Below are 25000 nucleotides of genomic sequence, written 5' to 3'. Positions count from 1 at the left end.
TATAGCTGGTATGGAGGATAGGCTCTTTAATTGGCTGGACTACCCCCACACTCCTCCTCTCCTCCTCTTCCTCTATTCCCTTCTTCCTCTCTCCTCTTCTTTCAGCCTCTCTAGCCCTCTTTCTCCGTTGCTCATCTCTCCACCTCTCTCAACCTGTCAGCTCTCTTGCCTCAATCATCCCCTGTTTTTCCTCCTCTCCACCCTTTCTCTCTCTCTCTCTCACTCCTCTCTCTCTCACTCCTCTCTCTCTCTCTGTATTTCTCTCTCTCTCTCTCACTCCTCTCTCTCTCTCTCTGTCCTCTCTCTCTCACTCCTCTCTCTCCTCTCTCTGTCTCTCTCTCACACTTCTCTCTCTCTCTCTCTCTCTCTCTGTCTCTCTCTCTCTCTTTGACTCCTCTCTCTCTGCCCTCTCTCTCTGGTGTAATGGACACAAGCCTGTTCGTTTTTTGCGGTGATCATTTCTGTGCGGCAGGGTCAGTGTAGCAGTGGCCAGCTCTGGGAACATTGATGTTCCATTTGAGAGATAAATGCGTTTCCATCACCGCTGGTTCACCACCAACACTCATCCCTCATTACAATGTTGCATTTGCATCTCACTCTCCCTTCCTTTCTCTCTCTCTCTCTCATTTCCTCTCAGTCTCTTACTCTCCTTCTCTCTCTCCTTCACAGTCTCTCTTCCCCCTTTCTTTCTCTCCATCCCTCTGTCTGTCTTTCACACTCTCTCCCACTCTGTCTTTCTGTCTCTTTTCTTCATCCTTTCTCTCTCTCTCTCTCTCTCTCTCATCTTCAACTGTCTCCTATCTCCTTGTTTATTCATTTTGAATTCAAGTCATCTTATCTGTCTTTTACATAAATCCAACTGACTCAGACCTGTTATGCCGGTTTGTATCATTTTCCCTGGTGAAATGCTAGCTTGTTTATTTTTTCTGTGTGTGTGTGTGTGTGAGAGAGAGAAAGAGTGAGTGCGTGTGTGTATGTACTGTATGAGTGAGTGAGTCTAAGCACTTGTGTTTATGCATATATATATTTGAAGATGTATGTCCAGAGATCTCATCAATTATAATTAGTATTGTGTCTGTGTGTGGTACATTTATGAGCATGCATGTGTGTATTCGGCTGTGTAAGAATGTGTGTGTATGTGTTTGTGTGAGATAGAGTGCTAATGTGTGTGCGTGTGTTCACATGTATGTGTGTATGCAACTTTGTAAGAATGTGTGTTTGTGTGTGAGAGAGAGTGCTAATGTATGTGCATGTGTGTGTGTGTGTTCATATGTATGTGTGTATGCTGCTGTGTAAGAATATGAGAGTGTGTGTGTGTGTGCATATAATGTGACGTGGGTCAGGTCTCTCAGCATTTGGTCAAATGTCAGCTCTCCCATGTGTTCCAGTGCACAGCACATCATCTCCTGCATATGAATCCGCGGCTGATCTGGACCAGTGATCCATCTGAGCAAAGCGCTGACTTCACACATTAACCCCTTATATGAGAGAGAGAGAGGAAGGGAGGGAGAGAGAGAGAGAGGGAGAGAGAGAGAGGGAGGGAGGGAGAGAGAGAGAGGAAGGGAGGGAGAGAGAGAGAGGGAGAGAGAGAGAGGGAGGGAGAGAGAGAGAGAGGGAGAGAGAGAGAGAGAGAGAGAGGGAGAGAGAGAGAGGGAGGGAGGGAGAGAGAGAGAGAGGGAGAGAGAGAGAGGGAGGGAGGGAGAGAGAGAGAGGAAGGGAGGGAGAGAAGGGGGAAAGATAGAGAGTGATGGCGATACAAGATGAATATCAAGTTATGACAGTTTGACGGAGAGAATTTTATTTATGTAACATAACATATCTGTAATGGTCTTGGTTTGCCTAGGGTATGTAATGAAATGTAATGAAATGAAATGAAATGAATTGAAACACTGTGATTGAATACATAGGGCAACAGACAGAGAGAGAGAATTTAACAGCTTCCAATCCCTTCTGTGTGTGTGTGTGTGTGTGTGTGTGTGTGTGTGTGTGTGTGTGTGTGTGTGTGTGTGTGTGTGTGTGTGTGTTTCGTACATACATGTCAAACACTGACAGTGAATAATGTTATGCATTGTATTTGCATTCACTAAAGCAGACACTGTTGCTTGGAACAGGCAGTGGAGCGTTACGCAAAACACCGCACTATGGTGGGCACGCCCGGGGAGACACGGGCACCCGAACTTGGCACTCGTGCCGCGCCACTCTGATTTGCTCTGCCAATCAAGCACCACAAATACAACCTGTGCGATATGCCTAATAACGAATGATGCAAAAAAATGTCATTGGTACGAAGGGGGTTTGTTCAAGAACATACCTCAGTATTTGTACCACAGTACTTGAGGACCTCTATAACAAATAGTGTGCCAGGACTTGAGGACTAAAATAATGTATAATATGTCAGTACTTGAGGATCGCCATGACATATAATGTGTCAGTATTAGAGGATTGCCTTAATACTGAGTCAGTAATTGAGGACCGCCATAATGTATAGTGTGTCAGTACTTGAGCACTGTCATGATGTCTCATATATAAGTACTTGAGGACTGTCATGGTGTCTAATATATCAGTACTTGAGGACCTTCATGATGTGTAGTGTGTCAGTATTTGCCAAAGAGAGCTGAAAACAGAGGAGGGTTGTTGGAACTTTGGAACCTTTTTTTGTTCTACCCTATAGGATAACAGTCACATTGTAGTGGCATTGCTCTGTAGAGACTTCATTGGAGCATGTAAATTACTGTGTTCTTCTTGCACATGAAACCAGATTAGATTTATTATTAGATTTAGGATTACATTCAACTTTATTACCGCAACTAAAATGCCAGTACACCAAAAGCAGTTTTGTATTTAACTACAAGTACAAGTGCAAATCGTGGATAGAAGCAGAGTAATGTTGTACTGTGTATAATTACTGTATACTTCCTAGGTGGAGATTAAGATGGATGATGGATGGAGTTTAGCTCTTCCTCAAAACTCAAAAGAGTCTCTAGTTTAGAGTTTAGTTCTTCCTCAAAAGAGTCTCTAGTTTAGAGTTTAGTTCTTCCTCAAAAGAGTCTCTCTGCCCATGGTTCTCATATGGGTACGGTTCTGTAAAGTGCTTTAGTGGAGCGCTTCTGTAAAGTGCTTTTGTGGAGCAGTTCTGTAAAGTGCTTTAGTGGTACGGTTCTGTAAAGTGCTTTAGTGGTGCGGTTCTAAAGTACTGTAAAGCTCTGTGTTCTTGGGTGGAGATGGTGGAGCTCTCTTGCGTGTCAGCGTGTGTGTCTGCTCGGCGGAGCTGAGGACAGGGATGGGATGCTGGATTAAATCCCTCATGATATTTGAGTGTTCCTCTTTAGCTGGGAGGATAATTGCCTCTGGCATCTTCCCCTCCATTTCTTCCCTGTCTGTGTTTTCTTTCTTACTTTCTTTCTTTCCCTCCACCCAAGTCGCTCTCTCACTCTCTCTGTCTGCTCTCTTCATTTCCCTCTTCCTCTCATCCACTCAGGCTTGATTACCCTTGATTATCTCTCATTCTCTTTCTCTCTGTTCTCCAATTTCTTCTCCATCTGTTGTTCTTTCATCCCTCTCTTCACCCCATCACTTGTTTCCTCCTTCATTCTTCTCCTTTATTCATGTCATCTCGCTTCCCCTGTTTTTCTCCAAGACTCTGCTCTCTCTGTCTTGTCTCCTCCTCCTCCTCCTCCTCCTCTATCCTTTCTTTCTCTCTTTCTTTCTCCCTCTTTTGCCTTCCCCCTCTCTCAGTCAGTCTCTCCCGTCATATTAAACTTTGACCCTGACCATAGGCTATTTTCACTTTAGACTACAAGTGGCTGATCAGATGTGTGATAATCAGGTTGCAAGTTGTTTTTTTCTTTCAGTTGAGAAGATGCACCTCACTCTTCATAATCATCCATCTTTAGATCATACACACTACTGCTATGTAGGCCTACCTAATTGTTTTTTAAGTATATTTTTGGGGCGTTTTGCCTTTTTTCGGATAGCACAGTGAAGAGTGACAGGAAGTAAGTGGGAGAGAGATGGGGTGGGATCGGAAAATGACCGCAGGTCGGATTTGAACCTGGGTCCCCATGGGCACTTGGACCCGTATATGATATGGGCGCTATAGCCTGTTGCGCCACAGTGCCTTTTAACTTATCCATAAAATACAATATACAGTACACAGTAGCCATGCTTTTTTATTTGGCTATATATAGTCAAAAGATGCACTTTGTGTTAAGGGGGTTACTTTTATGGTTAGTATACTTGCAGTAGTATACACTTGTGAGGGAAGTGCATGTGATTTGTCATCTTTATGTAAGTAGACTGTAATAAGCACACTTACTATAAAGTATCTGTGCTCAACAAGCCACACACACACACACACAGAGAGAGAGAAACATGAGGAGAGTGTACAAGATTTCTCATGCTTATGTAAGTATACTGTAATAAGCACGCTATATGTCAAGAGGTAATCAGATGAGCCTGGCTGAGCCCTTGTTAGACAGTGGAAAGTAGCTGCAAGCTTCTGAGGTCCTGCACCACCGCAGTTGTGTAAGTCTGTGTGTGTGTGTCAGTGTGTTTGTGTGTGTGTGTTTGTGTGTGAGTGCTAATGCTAGAGTTAGTCTAGTCCCCACAGATGAGCTGGGTCACCAGAAGCCCCTCCAAAAGGTTTAGGGGTACTTCAGTACAGCTAACCCCCTGCATTTGCACTTACACACACACACACACACACACACACACACACACACACACACACACACATTCTCTCTCACACGTTCAAACATACACACACACACACACACACACACACACACACACACACACACACACACACATTCTCTCTCACACGTTCAAACACACACACACACACACACACACACACACACACACACACACACACACACATTCTCTCTCACACGTTCAAACACACACACACACACACACACACATTCTCTCTCACACGTTCAAACACACACACACACACACACACACACACACACACGCGGCCCCGTAACTAAGCAAACCCTATAGAGACTGAGGAAATTCTCATTTTCTCTGTGCAGTGATTAATATTGAATAAAGACCCTCTGCTGCTGCTGCTGTGGCTGCGGCTCGGTATCTCCTGGCCCGGAGGAGATCTTGGGTTCCGACGCAGCGGCTCCCTGTTGCCAGTCGTCTTTCCACTCCACTGTACGCTCAGCCTTGGGCTCTCGACTTCTTGATCTGCTCCGGGGATTTAGTCAAACTTTATTTGACTGAACTAGCATTGATGTTGAACCTTCGCGTTAAGCACACAGGGAGCAATTGTGATTGACGACTAACATAGCTATTGCGAGTTTGAAGTCACCCGTGGGTGACTATTGAATGTTGCTGGCGAATCTAAATTGAATTTGAATCCCCTTGAATTCCCTACAAGCTTTGGTATGAAACACATTGTCACATTTGTTTGCGTGAAAAGATGAGCTATCGAAACATTTCATGGTTTGCTTGCTATATGTACTTCTTATGCCTATACCTTAGTGTACAGTGCCCTTGGGTACCTTGAAAGGCGCTCTTCTAAATTAAATTAATTTATTATTATTATTATTATTATTATTATTATTATTATTATTATTATTATTGGCACACAGAGCCAAGGAATAAGACAAGGAGATGTGGTAAGGAGCCAAAGCAAGGAAGCCAAGCAAGGAGGCAAGGCAAGGAGATAGGTCTGTGACCTTGGTCTCTGTTCCAAGGTGCACTCTCGCCTTCAATCTGGCTGCAAACTTTTCAGTGTGTGTGAGTGTGAACAGTGAACTCTGTGCAGCTCTCCTCCAGCTCGTTCAGGAGAGTGAAATGCTATGTGCTCTGGAGGATAAAAGCCTGTCCGGGTCTTGGAGGACATCCTCGCTGCCTCCAGACATACAAACAACACTTTAACTGTCACATCTATGTGTGGAGAAGTTATTTTGCGGTTTGAAGATATCGAAGATGCCACTCAAGCAAGCTGTTAGCATTTCCAAATGCATATAATTTGTGAGCGTCTGAAGGCAAGATGACAAGGAGATTGGGTCTTGTCAGTATGCTGTGGTCTGTCGTGCGGCTGAATCGGTTGGGTCCACTAATGGCGAGTTTGAATGTGTGTGTGTCCTTGGGGTTCTCTGAAGGTAATCACTGCTCACTGTGTCTGACCTCACTGTCTGTTGGAGAGGACGGGCATGTGGGCGTTGGATTTCACCTTAGTTTGTCCTATCAAGGACAGAGCTGGGAGATTGATAGATAATTTGGCCAAAGGGGGTGTGTCCGATCCCGATGGTGACGGTGAATAATGGGTATTACAGCTTAACAGTGCTACCTGGTGTGAGTCATTATTCTTTGTCATTTTATGTGTGTGTGTGTTGGTGTATGTGTGTGTGTGCGCGCACCCGTGTTTGTGTGTGTGTGTGTGTGTGTGTGTGTGTGTGTGTGTGTGTGTGTGTGTGTGTGTGTGTAGAGAGAGAGAGTGCACAGTAGAGTAAGGGAGACTGTAGAGAAAAAGACATGAGATGGTGTGTACAGATTATTTGTCAGTCAGTCAGTTGGGCCCTCTCCCTGTTTGCTTATCTGGGATGTGTACAATAGTTGAAGGATGGAAGGAGACCTTCAATAATAAAGAGATGAACCCACACAACCAGGGCCATTACGGAGGCCATGATGGATGAAGGACATCCGGTCTCCTCCTGTCCCTCCCTCACCTCACCTCAACCTGGCCCAACACTGTCTCATCCCTCATCCTGTGTGTGTGTGTGTGTGTGTGTGTGTGTGTGTGTGTGTGTGTGTGTGTGTGTGTGTGTGTGTGTGTGTGGTTGTGTGTGTGCGCGCGTGCGTGCGCATGCATGCATGTGTATTTTTGTGTGATGTCCCATCAGTCAGCCATTATCAGATAGGTAAGAAATGATGGGTGTTCAGACCTTATTTAATCAGACTACAAGGTCCATAATGCATCAGCGGATACCACCAAAAGGTCAACACTTTATGTTGTTATACAGCCAGATCCATTTTGGCCCCATGTCATGCTTGGACCTGTTACAGATGGCACAGCATTGTCCAGTTTTGTTAGGCAAAAGGAGGTTTGTCACAAAGACAGATTATTATTATTATTTATTTTAAAGTCTTTGTGGCTTAGGTTAAAGCGAGGGCTCACTTGGGGGTTGTGCGGTGTGGCGCAAGAAAATTAAATGCAGGCGCCACGGCCATTCCAATAATAGTAATGTAATCTGTTTGGCTTTGGATTTGTCCTTTATCAGATAAAAGTTTTTCACATGCTGTTTTCCATTATCTTAACTGTGTGCTCTCTCCCTGTGCTACTCCCCCACGCTTGGGTGTATGTGTTTGAGTGTGTTTGTGTGTGTGTTTGAGTGTGTTTGTTTGAGAGAGACTGTGTGTACAGTACATATCTACGTGTGTGTATGCCCTCCATTGTGAAACAAAAAGAAAACATAAAGAAAAATCCCTGAAGCAGTGGTGAAAGGGTCTCTCTCTCTCTCTCTCTCTCTCTCTCTCTCTCTCTCTCTCTCTCTCTCTGTCTCTCACTTATTATTCTCTCACTCTCTTCTTCTTCTTCTTCTCCTCTGTGGGGTGTGTCTGACGGGGGTGAGGGAAAGGTCTCTAAAGGTCTTTCTCTCAGACTAATTAAAGGGGAAACTCAGTAAGTGGAGGTTAATGAAGGAAACCAAAACAAACAGGAATGGGCTTCTGTGTGTGTGTGTGTGTGTGTGTGTGGGGGGGGGGGTATCTGGGTGTGGGTGTGATTAAGTGTTGGGTGTTTGTTTTCTAAAAGTACTATAGTTTACATTGATTTACAATACAATAGTTTACATTGATTTATAATTAAACATCAGGTTATATGGAAGAGTAATGGAGATTGTGTATTGATTATGTATTGATGCATGTGTGCTTGTGTGCATGTGTTCATGCGTCTCTGTCTTGTAAGGCCTATTTGAAACCTAAGCAGCTCATTGCAGTGCTGCATCAGAGCTCTATTAACAATTTGATTGGTTGCTGATGACTGTGCTTGTCTGTGTTCCTTCAGGGCAGCAATGTGGTTGAAGATCAGGACCTGCTGGAGATTGGAATCTTAAACTCGTCACACAGACAGCGCCTCCTACAGGCCATCCGGTTATTGCCACGGGTGAGCGCCATCTCATTATGTTTGTTGGTTTGTGTTTGGACCAAATGTAGGGAGCCTGTCTGTGGGGTGACAGCCAAAGGGCTGCATGTTAATGTGGTGTAATCATGCTAATGCTCTGTTCTCACTCTGCTATGGTAACAACCTGACATGCACTGACTCATTTGCTGTCCCACAACAAAACACGAGCACTTTAATTTGTGTATTCATTAGAGCAATTCATATATTGGTAGCCAAATAAATATGTATCAGTTTATGGCAGCCTCAGGCTAACTGAAATAAAGACGGGGTAACTCATTAAACAGAGCTGTGGTGTAAATGATGTTAGCGTTTGTGCTAGCTCCTGCCCAATAGCATCCTTCACCATCACCACATCATCCACAGGGATCACCAGCTCTTTGGTGTAGCCAGTCTTTCCCCAGCTTCCATTGCACAATGAGCCCTCAATAATGTGCAGAAGTCTAAAGTTTAACTAAAGCTAATTTAAGTCGGGTCATTTAGGCTGGTTTAGTGTAATGTAATAAGTAGGCAAAATTGATTCCCTAATTTATTACCCTGAGCAAGATCGTTAGCACAGACTTCGATGGTTCAGGTCCATCCTCCCATATTATGTCACATGATGTCACAGCTTTAGTTCATACACAAACCACTTGGTTGTTGGCTTACTTTGCATGTTGGCCAATGTGTGTAGCTAAGAACTTGCATGGTTAACACTGGGCTATATATGGACACTGCTGGCTGTGGTCACTAGGTGTATAGGCTATAGTTTTAACTTTGTCAGGTCTTTTCGGTTGAAAAACAAACAGTTTGCCATTTAAAGAAGCACAAAAATATATAAAAATATAGCTGCAAGCAGGAATGAGGGGACCAAGCAGTTGAGCAGGAGTTGTCATAGCAACCCAATGTTGCTACATTATACACACACCTAATTAACCCCCCCCCCCCCCCCGTCCCACACACAGACATGTACACAGATAAACTTCCTCCCCCACACAACCCAATAGCTCCCCACACATAAGCACACCTCAAACATCACCAAATGTATTGTGCGTCCTCAGGTTGTAGTCACAAGTCCACATATCAAGTTTAGTGTCGATACAAGAAAGTGTTGATAATTATAGTGCCCCTAGTGGTCAAAGCTCACTAAATATATTGTGCGTCTTCAGGATGTTTTCCCGAGTCCATGTACCAAGTTTGGTGTCGATACGAGAAAGTTTTGCTAATTATAGCACCCCTAGTGGTCAAAGTTCACTAAATGTATTGTCCTTATTCAGGATGTGGTCCCGTGTCCAGTTACCAAGTTTGGTGTCGATACGAGAAAGTGTTGCAAATTATAGCACCCCTAGTGGTCAAAGGTCACTAAAATTATTGTATGTCCTCAGGATGTGCTCCCAAGTCAATCAGCCAAGTTTGGTTTCGATACGTGAAAGCATTGCTGAAATATGAGCCCACTTCCTGTGATTATAGCGCCACATAGTGGTCAAAATTTACCACATTTCTTGAGCATCCTCCTGATTGGGTCCTGAGCCCATATACCTAGTTTGGTTTTGATACGTGAAATCATAGCTGAGATATCACTTCACTTCCTGTTTGGCGGCTTTGCTGACAATTTTAATTGGCTGTTATGGGCGAACGGTTTTAGATTTGAAGACAAAAAGGAATAACTTTTTTGAGGCTTGGACTGAAGATCATCTGCACCAAGTTTCGTGAAAATCGGACAAACTTTGTGAACTTTGATGCCTTTTAAGTGTTTTTGATGAAATACAATATGGCGGAAGATCCAACATGGCGGAAATTGACGTCATGGGGTGCGTTGAGTTCGGCCTCATCCAAGACTTCCAAAGATGTTACGATATTCAAAATCGGGCATACGGTTCAAAAGTTATTTGCATGGATGCTATGTATAGTATAGTATATTATATATACTTTTTTGATCCCGTGAGGGAAATTTGGTCTCTGCATTTAACCCAAATCGGTGAATTAGTGAAACACAAACAGCACACAGTGAACACACAGTGAGCTGCCTGCTACAACGGTGGTGCTCGGGGAGCAGTGAGGGGTTAGGTGCCTTGCTCAAGGGCACTTCAGCCACGGCCCACTGGTCGGGGCTCGAACCGGCAACCCTCCGGTTACAAGTCCAGAGTGCTAACCAGTGGGCCACGGCTGCCCACCAATGTCAACTTTGACCCATTGGTGGCACTAGACTGTCTGTGGTTCAGGCATAAAAGACTAGAAAAGGCTAGACTGTCTGTGGTTTCAGGCCAAATTTCACAACTTTTTACTGTACGGTTCTATGGGCTGCCATAGTCAAGTGACAGCGGAAAGATGTGTAATAATAATAAGAAAAGGTAGAATCACTATGGGTTGCCTCGCAGCTTCGCTGCTTGGCCCCCAATAATGGCTTCAAACTGATTTTGCTGATATCATTTATAAAAGGTAGAATTGTGCCCCTTTAATCTGGTATTGCACTTTGTGGCTTTGCTGTTCTGACCAGGAACATGACCTTCTCATCGGCTCTTGATGAATCGGTTACAGCTTTTTTTATATAGCTTCAAGCTGTACACAACACCATGATGAATTGTTCACTGTGTGGCTAGACCATGTATTTGAGCGCAGATTGCATTTCCTCCGCATTCGTCCTTTCATGGCTTTGTTGTTGCTCTCTAACAATAAAGAGAGGTCAAAGGCCATGGCTAAGTACACAGGTAAAGGTCAAATAAAGGTCACACAGAAAAAAAAAAAAGAAAATTACCCCCATGAACACTGACGGTCCCCCATGGTGCTCTCCAGACTAGTCTGACCTGTCCATTGGCGCTGATGCTATGTCACCGGCCTACTCAACGATAAAGAAGACTGCGTTTGTTAAAGTGTCTGTATTGTGGAAGGATACTGTCACTGATTCACATCAGCAAGTTAAGGCAGTAGCATCTGCAAGGTAGCAAAACGTAATCTTCATCTGTAATGCCATGTGACAAATGGGCAGGGATTTCAGCGGATGGAGGTGGGTGGAATACTGAATTAGGCCCATTTGTAATAACATGTCAGATAAATTGGATTATTTCCTCAACTTGCTCAACATGGATTTAGTCACAGTACTGGGGATGTTGAACAGAGGTCCATCTGAGGGGGTTGTAAGCTCTATTGCAGTCAAGGCTGACTAGCACCCCACTGGACAGAGTAAATCCGGTCAGTGAGAGCTGGACAGAGGGGGAGATCATAAAGAGGTTAAGGCAGAAGAGTTTGTGTTTCTGGTTCATTTTAAATGTACACTATGCAAGATTTTCACCTTTACGAAGCCAATTTGATGGTAAACGAACTTGAAAAAGGCGAGTCGTTCACAGCATAGCTATACAGCATAGATGTAGCGAGTCACTATCGAGAAAACCAGTCATGGAACTTCAAGAACGGCGGCCTGACAAATCTCGCGAGAACCGTGAAACATTACCTTCTCAGTAGATATAGCTCTTTGGAGATAGTTTTTAGCTGTTGTTAATCCTTCACCTCCACAACAAAAGCATTTTCATTGTGTACAGGGGGGATGAGTCAAGAGAAGTTTGCTATTTACAACAGCAAAGAAAATAGGTAACACTTTATTTTAATGTGTCGCTGTTACAGTGTACTTACCTAATTAGGTACAGTGGTACAACCTGTGTAACAACATGTACTATCGGGTACTATCATTGTACTTGCATAATGTATTTGTGAGTACCTACATATAGTTGTTACATTGTAATACTGAGTGCTTTTACAAAACTTTACCAATTTGCCTAAATTTTCATCAGAGGCAAAGAGCTGACCTGAGACCTGCTGGATGGGGTAAATCGGGTCATGATAGATTTGATATACAAAGCATGCTTAGCTCCAGTCAAGGCCTCATTGTCTTCAGTGTACATGTACTGTAACAGCTGTGCTGCTACAACCTTGTTACTCTTTGATACAGTGGAATAAACTGGAACAGGTCTTGTCTTGGAACAGGTCTACTAATTCACATGTACTGTGTGGTGTAACAGCAGACACGTTTCAACACATCACTTACAGGACGCATAACATCATTGACAGGATGTATATATGTAGATGTAAGTACTTAACTGGTACACTTTATTTTAATGGGTTTATTCCACTGTATCAAAAGAGTAATACATGTGTACCAACACAGTTGATACATGTACTACAGTATGTAGGGTAATGGCAGACATGTTCCAAGACACCAATGACACAACATACATGTAATATGTCATTGTAAGTACTTAACTGGTACACTTCATTTTAATGGGTTTATGCCACTATATCAAAGAGCAATAAGTGTGTACCAACACAGTTGATATATGTACTATGTAGTGAATTAGTAGACCTGTTCCAAGACATCGAAGACATAACATACATGTCATATGTACATGTAAGTAATGAACTGGTACACTTAATAGGTTTATTCCACTGTATCAAAGAATAACAAGGTTGTAGCAGCACAGCTGTTACATGTACTGAAGACAATGAGGCCTTGACTGGAGCTAAGAATGCTTTGTATATCAAATCTATCATGACCAGATTTACCCCATCCAGCAGGTCTCAGGTCAGCTCTTTGCCTCTGATGAAAATTTAGGCAAATTGGCAAAGTTTTGTAAAAGCACTCAGTATTACAATGTAACAATTATATGTAGGTACCCACAAATACATAATGCAAGTACAATGATAGTACCTGATAGTACATGTTGTTACACAGGTTGTACCACTGTACCTAATTAGGTAGGTACACTGTAACAGCGACACATTAAAATAAAGTGTTACCAGAAAATATAAATATATCTAGAGGGATCTCTACAGTATTACTAGTGTACCTTTAAAATACTCCTAACACTCCTCACATATACTGTAGATGTAGGCTGGGGCCACACTGGAAATAATGAAGTGGCAGTGGTAAAGCGTAAAGCAACGCTGAGACCATAATTATCAAGCTCTGTCTCATTCTTAAGTTACACGAACGGTCTACGGTTGCGTTACGCTTAGAAAGTTGAGCTAAGTTCAATGTTCAGATTGTTCAGATTGTTTCACGCTAGTGTAATGTTGTCACTCCAACTGTTTCGCTAGCAAACAAATAGGACATTTGCCGATTACCGCTGATCAGTGTGATCCCTGCCCAGACCAGGGAATCCATTGGACATGTAGCCCAGTTTATAGACTACATAAAAGTTATGAGTTTGATTCAAAGGGATATAGTATGCAAGCCAGGTTATCAGTGACTAAGGAGGTACAGGAGTCACCTGGAAACCGAAAGGTTGCAGGTTTAACACCAACTCCTCCTGATCTTGTTGAAGTGTCCTTGTGCAAGACAATGAACCAAATTGCTCTGGATGTGGAGATTGGCACCTTGCATAGCAGCCTTTCACCATCAACATGTGTGAAAGAGTGTATTGTATGTATGGATAAACTGAGATGCCAAAATCTGTGAAACTTCCATTTACCATAGATAGTCCATGCATGCTGATCAAACAAACTTACCTGTGCTGCAGGTCACAAACTTACTTTAATTGCTTATCAAAGACATCTATGCCTCTAACACTCTGGCCTACAGTATGTGCCATAGACACTTCGTTTGAGGAACAGTCTGTGGAAATAAGAAAGAAATGTTAGTGAAGCAGATATATCTTAGTAATGTGTTTGAATGTGTAATGTGTTTGGAAAAAGGGAAACTCATTTTTATATTTCCGCAGCAGCTGTTCCTAATTAGAAATTGCTCCACTTCAACACTTGAGTGGTGTAAACGCAGAGAGGCTGATGGCTGAGCTTAGCGTTAGCCTCGCTCTGCTAACTTTGCTCGCTCTCTAAATGCGCTAGCAGCTTCTCCTCAGGCATGTCCTCACACACACACACAGAAACACACACACACACACACACACACACAGAGAAAGACAGTGAGAGAGTGTGAGAGGTGAAATGTAATTGAGATTCAGAATGTGTGCTCAGATTTCATTACCAGATGAACTATTTCAGCCTTTCACCATCTCTCACCCCCCCCCCCCCCACATACACACACCCACCCACACCCTGCCCCCTAACCCCCATTCAGCCAGCCCCATGAGACTATTCACACAACGCAAGCTCCCGTGTGTGTGTGTGTGTGTGTGTGTGTGTGTGCGTGTGTGTGTGTCACCCTGTAAATCAAGGGCTAAGTATCTCCATCTCACATGAAGTCCTGAATAACCTTCCACTCCCCCTAACCTTCATACTTATAAACGCCAACTGACACACAAGTGCGCACACACACACACACTTACGCACACACACACACACACACACACACACACACACACACACACACACACACACACACACACACACACACTATATGTACTTAAATGATCTGTATAAGTAGGAAGTTTAAGAGATGTGTGCAGGGAAGTTACTCGTGTGTGTGTGTGTGTGTGTGTGTGTGTGTGTGTGTGTGTGTGTGTGTGTGTGTGTGTGTGTCTGTCTGTGACAAAGAAAGAGAGGGAGAGAGAGAATGCAGCTGGTGAATTGCAATATATAAAGAGCTTATTGCAAAAAATTCTAAATGATGGAGAGAGCCCAGGGAAAAGAGAGCTGAGTTGGAGGAACATTACTGAATGGAGAGACATGGAAAAAGAAAGATGGAGACAGAGAGAGAGAAAAGAGGGAGGGGGAGAGTGAGTGAGAGAAAGATGGAGAGAGACAGGCGGAGGGAAAGTTCTCCAGTGGCTAGTCTGGATAGGTGAGCTGTCTTTTCTAAGACTGAAAAACTTCATTCTGTAGTCAGCACTTTCACTCCAACTTCTCAGCAAGACACAGCAAACAGCACCTCTCCCCTCCTAATCTCTCCTCTCCTCTCCTGTCCTCTCCTCCCCTCACCTCTCCTCTCCTCTTTTCTCATTCTCTCTCCCCTCACCTCTCTCTCTCTCTTCTTATCTGTTGTTTACTGTGTTTATCCGCAGAGAAGCGCTGGATGCTAAATATCCAACCTAGGATAAGCTGCTCAGGACTCAGGGGTAGATTTACTAACACTAGCACAGCTAACGCTGCGTCTGTTTGCGAGTTTGGCTGTGCTTCCTCATTGTGCGAAGAATTGATCATTTATCAAACCAGCAGCTCATCGGGTAATTCTCCACCCTCTACCGCAATTTACGAGCGTCCACAACTGAACGGCATACTTCAATCACAAGCACAGTTGAATGAAGTTTGCTGATGACAACATTAAAACGAATCAAACGTTTAGCGATCATGAAATAATACAATACATGATAAGATGTCAACAAGCAGGGAGATAATGAAGAGCAAGTCAAGTCAAGTCATATTTATTTATATAGCACACTTAAACGCAATGTTATTGACCCAAGGTGCTCAGAAATAAAATAAACAGTAATAAAAACTAAAATAATGACATAAATTACAAAAAAATGACATAAAAATAAATAAATGAAAATACAAAATAATAATAATAATAATAATAATAACTAGACGGCATTTCCGGCGGGAACTGCGAAAGTGTGCTTGCCCTGGTCCGGTCACCAATGTGAGCAGACAGTGGCATACGCTATGCTGAACCTGGCTTGATCCAGGCATTCTAACAGTACCTTTCAGTGTTGGAGCAGTGGCAATACCTCTAAAGCTCTAGGAGAGGGCTATTCAACTATTGGCTTGCGGGGTGAATGCGGTTCGTTGGATTTTACCTGTGGCCTGCCTTCGAATTTAGCTTCTATGACTAAGATCAAATCAATAAAATAAAACAACAGCAGTGATTGGCTGCAAAAATAAATAATGGCACACGTCTTGCACCTCTCAAACTGGGCTATCAGGTAACCTAGAGAAGAATTTAAATTATGAAATTGAAAAGGCATTAAAATACTGCTTGTTTGTCAGGATACTTTTTCACTGATTTATTTTAAAAATATGAGCTATGAGTGTGAATGTTATATATTCCATCCCCTAATTCTGTTTTACTGGTTTATTTGACAAATAATCTATATGGATTTGCTCTATAAAGACCTTATGTCTGTTTGGGATTGTTTTGTGAGCCTGGGGTTGTTTTGAGAGCCTATTGATGTAGCCTATCTCAGATGTATCTCAGAATAAAGGAATACTTCATATTACTCTAAACCACCGTCTGTAAATCAACCGTATACTACTGTCTACATTGCACTATATTTCTTGACCTGTCTCTGTATATTTCATCACCTTTCTATACTTTGCCTCACATTGCAACACAGCTCAAATCTTTGGTTACTATGAAGGCCAATCGTTCTAAATGGATGGTTGCTATGGCCAAAGGCCAGTTCTATCTCTGCCGTTGTCAAGCGGGCATATCGTAGAATTCTGATTAACCTTATCTTATTTAAAAGATCTCTATTTTACTTAGCCCACTTCCATACAGTGCGTCCCATTAAGAAGTGGCCACTTCATTCGCGCTTACCGTGATTCACATACAGAAAATAGATGTTTTTTTAAATTTGATTTAAAACTACTGATGGTGGGACAGGACTTATTTTCTATAGGGAGATTATTCCAGAGTCTGGGGGCAGCAACAGAAAAAGCTCTATCAGCTTTAGTTTTAAGGGTTGCCTTTGGGACTGATAGAAGAAGTTGTGAGGAAGACCTCAGTGGCCTAGAAGGACAGTAGGGACTTAAAAGGTCACAGATATACTGTGGTGCCATTCCATTTAGGGCTTTGAAAACAAAAAGTAAAACTTTAAAATTAATTCTGTATTTGACAGGTAACCAATGGAGTTGGGCCAGCACAGGACTTATGTGCATATGTTTCTTTGTCCAGTAAGAAGCCTAGCTGCTGCATTTTGGACTAATTGAAGTCTAGCAAGAGCAGTAGTTCTACTCAAACTACTTGTGGTAGGCTATGGAAGATTGGTCAAATATAGCAAGTAGGCAAGTTTAAGTGAAAGTGAAAGTAAGACCGAAAGCCCAACGAAAGTTAAGGTTGCTTTGGATAAAGTACAAAAGACACAAAAATGGTGCTCTGAATAGCGATTCTGCGGTCTTTGAAAGTTCCTCTTATTGACATATTTAACCGTAATTTGGATTAACATCTGCTTCTGCCAGACGGAAATATTTCACCGCAAAACAGACATGCGCTTTCATGGGCAGTTTTCGTAAATACAGGGAATACCAAATTAGGCGCATTGTAGGCTTCTCCTCTCACCTTTTAACACGAAACTCCCACTTTCCCCTGACCCTCTTCTGAATGCATATGCATGACATGGGAAAACGCAATTTGCCTTATTCAGTTCTTTGCGAACAATTAACGCCTGGAAACAGGCGCAAATGGCTTGATAAATCTAGCCCTCAGTGTCCACTTAAAGTTTGTTTTATTGGATTGCTTATATACAGAAATGTAAAGAAACTCACAGATAGTGAAACCTTAAACTCAGACAGCAAAAATAAACCACACATACTGTACTCGCACACGCACACACGGACACACACACAGCATCTATCACAGCCCACACTAAATGTTGGGATATACATCTCCACATTATATAGGATTGCCATGGAGGAAGAGATGTATAATAACTATTAAGGCAGACATTTTCTGCTAGAGTCTGGATTTTATCGGAGGAATAAATGATTGAAATTGAAGCAGACACAAATTCACACACACACAAACAGAGAGAGAGAGAGCTGCCTGAAGAAAGGACATTTTAGGACAATGAGGGTATTTAGTATACTAGAGGACATGCTTGTTCAGCTGAAATTTACTCATGACTGCAGAAATCCCCAAATCCCATAAAACACAGACCGGCTGAAGCCTGAGGTCACCTAAACGTCTCATGCCTTCCCTGATAGCCAATCACATGCTTTGATACACCTGACCTCCAGCGCTCTCAGCCAATCACATGCTCTAATTCACATGGTCACCGATATAGTTGGCCAGTCACATGTGGTGATGTGTTCAACTTTAGTTTGGATTCAGGTGTGTGAAGTCCTGGCTGTGCAGGTTCTACGTGTGCTCTGTTAAATGCAGCTTCACACATGATCTGTTACCAGACTACAGTTTGGGTCAAGCAGTTTACCTCGCCACAGAATCTTTTATGTGTCTCTTTTGCTTCTGTATGTGGTTGTCTAGGATTATTAATTTTCTGTTGTTTTTTTATTCCTTACTTAATTACACTTTTAACAAGCCTCTTGAAACAACTTAACAATAATTTGAATTACACTTTTAACAAGCCTCTTGAAACAACCTAACAATCTTATTCCAGACGGCCATTTGAAGATATTCATGAATATTCTTTACAATGGTTGATTATTTTCTTGTTTGCTGCAGTACCACTACTTTGCTGTACCACTAAAATGCCAGAAAAGTTCGATCAAAAGCACACTTATAGCTGAAAAAGAAATTATATATATTATTGGAATGTATAAAGTATACCCATTCCTACACACAGCCAATACACTACTGTCTTGACTGTGTGTCTGACCTCTCTCTCTCTCTCTCCCACTCTCTCTTCCTCTCTCTCTCTCTCTCTCTCTCAGGTGCGGCCCATTGGATATGATGGGAACAACCCCACGTCAGTGGCTGAGTGGCTGGAGTCTTTGGAGCTGGGCGACTACACCAAGTCCTTCCTCATCAACGGCTACACCTCCATGGAGCTGGTCAAGAAGATCTGGGAGATCGAGCTCATCAATGTGAGTACAGTACTTCCTTGTTCCTGTTTCCACATCAGGTCTCCAAATTATACTGCCTTCTTGACGATGGCAAACTCGGGAGGACCCAACTTTAATGAGTTAATGAGATCAGCTCAGAAAACAAATATGGATCCCCCCAAGTAACTGATTGCGCTTTTTGGGTTGATGTATGCAGGTAATGCATAAATACGTTTTTAGAACTGCTTAATATGGTTGAGCAAGGAGAATGTCTCAGGCGAATGTTTCTAATGGTAGTACTGATTTAGTGATGAATTACCTTGCCTATTGGTAATGAGAGTGAACGATGATGTTTTCACTGGGAAAAATGTTAGACACACAGGATGTGACATCACAGAGTGAGGACGCTGGACTGGAAGTGTCGGGGTGCAGGGAAGGCCGACCACTCCCTATACACGCTGGGAGTTTTGGAAATGTAGAGTTGCTTGTCCGTGGAATTTGAAATTGGTCTTGACCTTGTGGTGATTAAGTATCCATGCGTGAGTGTGTAGTATGCATTTTGGGAAACAGTACACCCGTCCCCATGGCAACATCTCCACTTCTGTTCAGTTGATATATTAAAACGTTCAGCCCAGTTTAATTTGCTGAGGGGATTTTAGGTGCCCTACACAGAAAATGCCTGATATTTGATTATCCAATTGGCTCTGGCTCTGGGTGGTGGATTTGCTGGTCTTATCTGTTGTGTCAGAGTTGGCACAGCTGGTACTGGTTGATACGCACCACTCCAGGATGCACCAGACTCAGGCCTTTGGTCTTGCCATGGCCATAGCAGCTGTGTAATGCTTGTCTCTAAGTAACCTATCAGAAAGAAACAGAGTCCAACACAGTGCAGTGTTGCCTGAATTAATATTGCGACCGTGTTTTCAAAAACATTGGGAAGCTGTGTTAACATATTAATAAAACCAGAATGTGATGATCTGCAAATCACACAAACCCATATTTAGTTGCAACTCATCAAATGACATTAGACATCATTAGACAACTCATCAAATGTTGAAACTGTATTTTGAAAAATATACACTCATTTTGAATTTGATGCCAGCAACACGTCAGGGGCTACAAAAGGCTGGAAAAGTTATATTGTACTAAAGAAAACACAAGGAGAAACACTAATTCACAACTAATTATGTTGTGAACTAGTTAATATTGTTAATAAAAGTAAACTGCAATTGGGTGTAAAAAGAGAGGTCAGAGAGGTCTTTCAGAAGTAAAAATGCAGGGGTTGTCATCATTCTCTGGGGGGGCACAATATAAGGATAATGCTCCTCAACATAAAATTGTGAAGTTTTGGGGATTTCATCATCTGCAGTACATAACATCATTAAAATATTCATAAAATCTTTGTATGCTAGGGACTGGGCTGAAAAAGCGTATTGGCTGGGTGTGTTCTTCTGGGCACCGCATTAAAAACAGACTTGCTTCTGTAATGAGATTCAGTGTATGATTTAGATATCCTGTTCTAGAAGCAGTAAACAAACACACACACACACACAAACACACACACACACACACAGAGAAACACTAGGAACAATGAGCAGACACAAACACTAGGAACTAAATTGAGCACACACACACACTAGCAGGGGCGGAGTGGCAATCGGGGCGGTCGGGAGTTTTCCCGGTCAGCCGGCCGAGGTGCGGGCCGGCCCATAGAGCTTTTATCGCGGCCGTAAGTTGTACATGAGAAATGCATTTAGAATTTTCCGCAAAAATCACAGAGATCTACACTTAAGACTGTTAAGTCCAACCAATATTTATACCACTCACTCACTGTCTATATGTCATTCATGGTTACCCTACACACTCATCTCTCCCATGCTGATTTTTGTCTAGGCTAGCCTTCATTTTTTTATCTTAATTCATTTTTGTCTTATTCAGGTGTTACAGAACTTTCAAGGTCACAAATAAAAAAAAATACAATTTAATTTGTTTGTTTGTTCTTAAATTAACGCAGGCCTAGGCTAGAATGTAGCAAAGCCTCCTGGGAATGGGGAATGTGTTTCTGGTTTATCCAATGAACCGATTGCAGGTCAAGTCTTTTTACAGAAATGTAGGGGGATAAATGAGCGGCCCCTTGCGTGGTTGCTTGCTGTTTTACACATGGATGTAAGGCAGAGAGAAAGGTTAGCGGAGCTAAAGCATCGACTTGCTAGGCAGAAACTAGCACAAGCTAGTCTTATGTTGATATGTAGCCTAGGCCTAGCCTTAATGGGCCACTCAGGCTGATAAATGGTTTGTGGAACTCGTTGGAACTGTCTATATAGGCCTACTTTAATCGTTCTCTACAAACCTATTCAAAGTGCATGGTTTTTCAATGATTTAATTACCTGTGTTATTAGGTTGACATTGTCTGTAGGCTAGGCCTTTTTTTTAATTTATACAGGCAACTATTGGAGTGCTATGATACCCAGATAGGCCCTATGTCCTTGCATGATGCTTGAAATTTCCATCCACCCACAAAGCTGTTTTTATACTGCACCTAAATATCTAGTTCCTTACACATTTATTGAAAGTGCCTGGTTTGTGGTTGATTGGCTTGTTGTATTGCATTAGCACTATCCATAGTTCCTTTCTCCAAATGTAGCCTATACGTATACGTAGCCTATCAGTATTTTAAATTGACATATATTTTGTTTGTGTTATTGATGTGTGCGCGTGTTTGGGGTGGGGGGCGGTGCCGTCAGAATTTTCCCGGTGGATTTTAGTGCCCCACTCCGCCACTGCACAATAGGAGAAGTGCACACACACAAACAGACACGCATACAGAAACTAGGAGCTATACACACACGCACACACACACACACACACACACACACACACACACACACACACACACACACACACACACACATAGACACTATGAACAGTGAGCACACAAACTAGGAGCAGTAAGCAAACACACACTAGGAGCAGCGAGCACAGATACACACACACACACACACACATACACACACTCACATTAGGGGACCCTTGTCAGATCAGGGAGAGACAGGCGTGGCATCTGACCCAGAATAAGCTCCTCACTTCCAGCCGTCCTGCTGCTGAGCACCCTGTGTCATCCTTAAGATGCTGCACTGCTGACTTGCACATCCTGACCAGGCGCAGATGGATGACACTGTCGCCTCTGTGTGTGTGTGTGTGTGTGTGTGTGTGTGTGTGTGTGTGTGTTGTGTGTTTGTGTGTCTGTGTGTGAGACCGAGCCCAGACAGATGACACTGACGACTGCAGAAAAACTTTTTGACTTTATTTATTTATCTAACTCATTTATTTATTTATTTATTTATTTTCCTCCACTGTCTGAACTCCTCACCCCCTTTCTGCAGGGGCCCATTAGACGGCAGGAGTCAGCCCTGCTCTGAGAGCCTGAGGAAAACCACTCGGCTCCCCCCCACTGTGGGCCTGACACGTCCTGGCTGTCAGGCTGCGGCAGTTAGGGCTACACAGCCAGCTCAAGAGAGCACAAATGCCAGCTAAGGGCCTGACAAAAACAGAGGCCTTAATAGGAGACATGCCTAGTTTTTTGTCCAGTTTAAAACATTTGAAATGACCTAGAAACAGCTACAGAAAGTGAAGAAATAACTGGTTTGATGTAATGTCAAAAACGTTCTGTGTTGCCCAGATAGCCACTAAAGTTAGCGTGATATCAGCTATACACAGACTGTCTCTCTTGTAATGCCACTTTGTAGCCTGCCTCAGTGTTAAAATTCAAGGTTAGCAAAGGATGCCCAATGTAAAGTCAATGGAAGGGTGCCGATAGTCTGTTCAAGACAAACCTACAGATTCCTACATGTAGCCCCTTTCATAAACACAAGCAATGTAGCTGTGCCAAGATTGATTAGGATTAGCAGACACTTGATTAGCAGAGCGAGTGTTTTGGTCTATCTCCTAGCGATGCAAATTGATGCCGGGCTTGTGTAGGTGGCAATTGTGAAGGGGCTCTAGGGTCTTGTTACTGGCATGGCAATGCAAAGCAAATGGCACATGTACGCTTATGCTGCTCTCTGCCTGGTATAATCAGACTCAAATTCACTTTGTGAATACGATCTGGTTCTGTCCTGTTGGAGATTGTTTCCAGTCATTGAATCCTAATGGACGTGGACCTGGGGTTAATTTTGAAACGTTTAAACCGGACCTAAATCAATCGGCATTGACCACTATGGGATTGCTGTACTTACTTCACCACCAAACAGAGCAAGCTGATACATAGGCTTTTCCCAATGTCCATCAGCAATAAGGAAACAATACTTTTGTCCCTGATATTAAACACTGCTCTTTTTCCACGTTCAATTCTGACGCATTTCTAAGCGTTGCTGCTGTACAGTGTGTTTGTCTTTGTCTAGCTCTGGCACTTCTGCCAGTGTTGTAACATTTCAAACAAACGCGTCATTTCAGCATAATCCCACAATATGGCCACCCCCCACCCCACGTCGCTGATTACAAGGACTCCTCAGAACGCCCAATTGTTTCGTCGAATGAAGGCAGCTATAGGTTGGCAGAGTTAGAATAGGTCTGGCATGCAAATGTGAGTGCCTCTTGGGACAGCGTGATGTGCTGTAATGGGCATCACCACCGCAGTCAGACTCTCCTGTTGCATTGAGCCCTACGAAAAGATGTGAGGGATGAGCTGTTTCTCTTGCCGACATGAAGGCATGCGCACTCTTCACAATTAATTTAAGAGAACACTTCACCTCCTTGTAAAGAGGGTGTCTTGCGTATGTCTTGCGTGTGGTGTCGGTTCATTTAAATACAACGTGAGGAGCAGCAGGGGGTTGAGTCCCAATCCCCCCCCCCACACACACACACCCCTCCAAGGAACACTTCATCAGCATGCTGGAGGAGCCTCCTGAGGTGAGGTAACAGTTGGAGGACACATGCACACACACACACACACACACACACACACACACACACACACACACACACACACACACACACACACACACACACACGGGGGGGCTTCGCTCTGCCCACGGGGGAAGAGAGGGCACGGGGTGGAGAGTTCAGGAACAGGAAGTGGATCAGCTGGTGGCTACTCTGCTTCTGGACCGTTTCGGCCGTGCAGGAGACAGGCTTAGGGCTTATGGTACTCAAAGCACATTGCAAATACACGGGGGGATAATGTTGCAGGGCAAACAGGGTGTAATGAACCATATACATTCCCTTGTGCTTCTGAAATCCTGTGGGTGAAAGCCCCTGCTTAGCGTAAATGTACAAAATGTATGAATAATGAAAATGAATAATCTCTTTAATAAGGGGTTCTACAGGGAGTATGAGTTACAGCTCTACTGGAGGGTCAGAGAAAACTAAATCACATCACACTTTTGCATACCAAGACATGCAAGCGCTCGATTAGTGGGAGATGATGGTTGCTTTGTGATGGTTGCTTACGGGGAGCCACTTCTAGGTCAGGTGTCAGGTGTCCATGATGCCACAGATGGGACTTCACTGCAGTGCATCACTCGCAGGCAGAATTAAACGATTGCAGAGAATCTGAGCAGATGCGGCGATGCAGAGAGTGGATTATGTAATGACGTGGGCTGCGATTTCTTCGGCGATGGAGGGGAAAAAAAGAAAAGAAAAACACCCACGCAGCTGAAGCACACATCACAGAAATGCGGCAGAAGTGAGATTTCTCGCCACAAGGGGGCGATAGAGATTCTAGAGGAATGGCCCTTGGAGCCAGATTGTTGAGAGCAATATAACACATGGCTTGTGTTGGACTTGTGTGTATTATACGTAAGTGTTTGAGTCTGTACACATGTGTGTGCCTCTAGGTATAATTTGTGTGTTGGGTGGTGGTGATGCTCCTCTGCATCATTGCTCTTCATTGAGCTGTGGCTGTTTGTGTGTGTCTGTGGCTGTTTGTGTGTGTGTGTGTGTGTGTGTATCTGTGTCTAGCTGTGTGTGTGTGTGTGTGTATCTGTGTCTAGCTGTGTGTGTGTGTGTGTGTGTGTGTGTATCTGTGTCTAGCTGTGTGTGTGTGTGTGTGTGTGTGTGTGTGTGTGTGTATCTGTGTCTAGCTGTGTGTGTGTGTGTGTGTGTGTGTGTGTGTGTGTGTGTGTGTGTGTGTGTGTGTGTTTGTCAGTGCATATCCTTGGTGAATGAACAGTGTGAATCCCTTGGCTCAGTGGTAGATTAATGAGCAGAGCTTCATTACTGCTGAGTATTTGATGTGTGCTGATTGTGGAGTCGGTGACCCAAACAGTTCTCAGAGGG

General features: G+C 43.3%; 1 protein-coding gene across 4 annotated transcripts in view; it reads left to right on the top strand.

Annotated features, from left to right (window-relative positions):
* Positions 1-25000, top strand: part of anks1b (ankyrin repeat and sterile alpha motif domain containing 1B) — a 263977-nt gene that overhangs the window by 197907 nt on the left and 41070 nt on the right. For all 4 annotated transcript variants that reach the window (XM_042078680.1, XM_042078677.1, XM_042078676.1 and 1 more), the window contains 2 exons: positions 8024-8122; positions 18614-18766. In XM_042078680.1, the coding sequence (XP_041934614.1) occupies positions 8024-8122; positions 18614-18766 (252 nt within the window). The remainder of the gene's footprint in view (positions 1-8023; positions 8123-18613; positions 18767-25000) is intronic.

This window comes from Alosa sapidissima, chromosome 22 (genome assembly GCF_018492685.1).
Source record: "Alosa sapidissima isolate fAloSap1 chromosome 22, fAloSap1.pri, whole genome shotgun sequence".
Lineage (NCBI taxonomy): Eukaryota > Metazoa > Chordata > Actinopteri > Clupeiformes > Clupeidae > Alosa > Alosa sapidissima.
The sequence above is the reverse complement of the archived record's forward strand: the minus strand, read 5'-3'. Positions and strand labels throughout refer to the sequence as shown.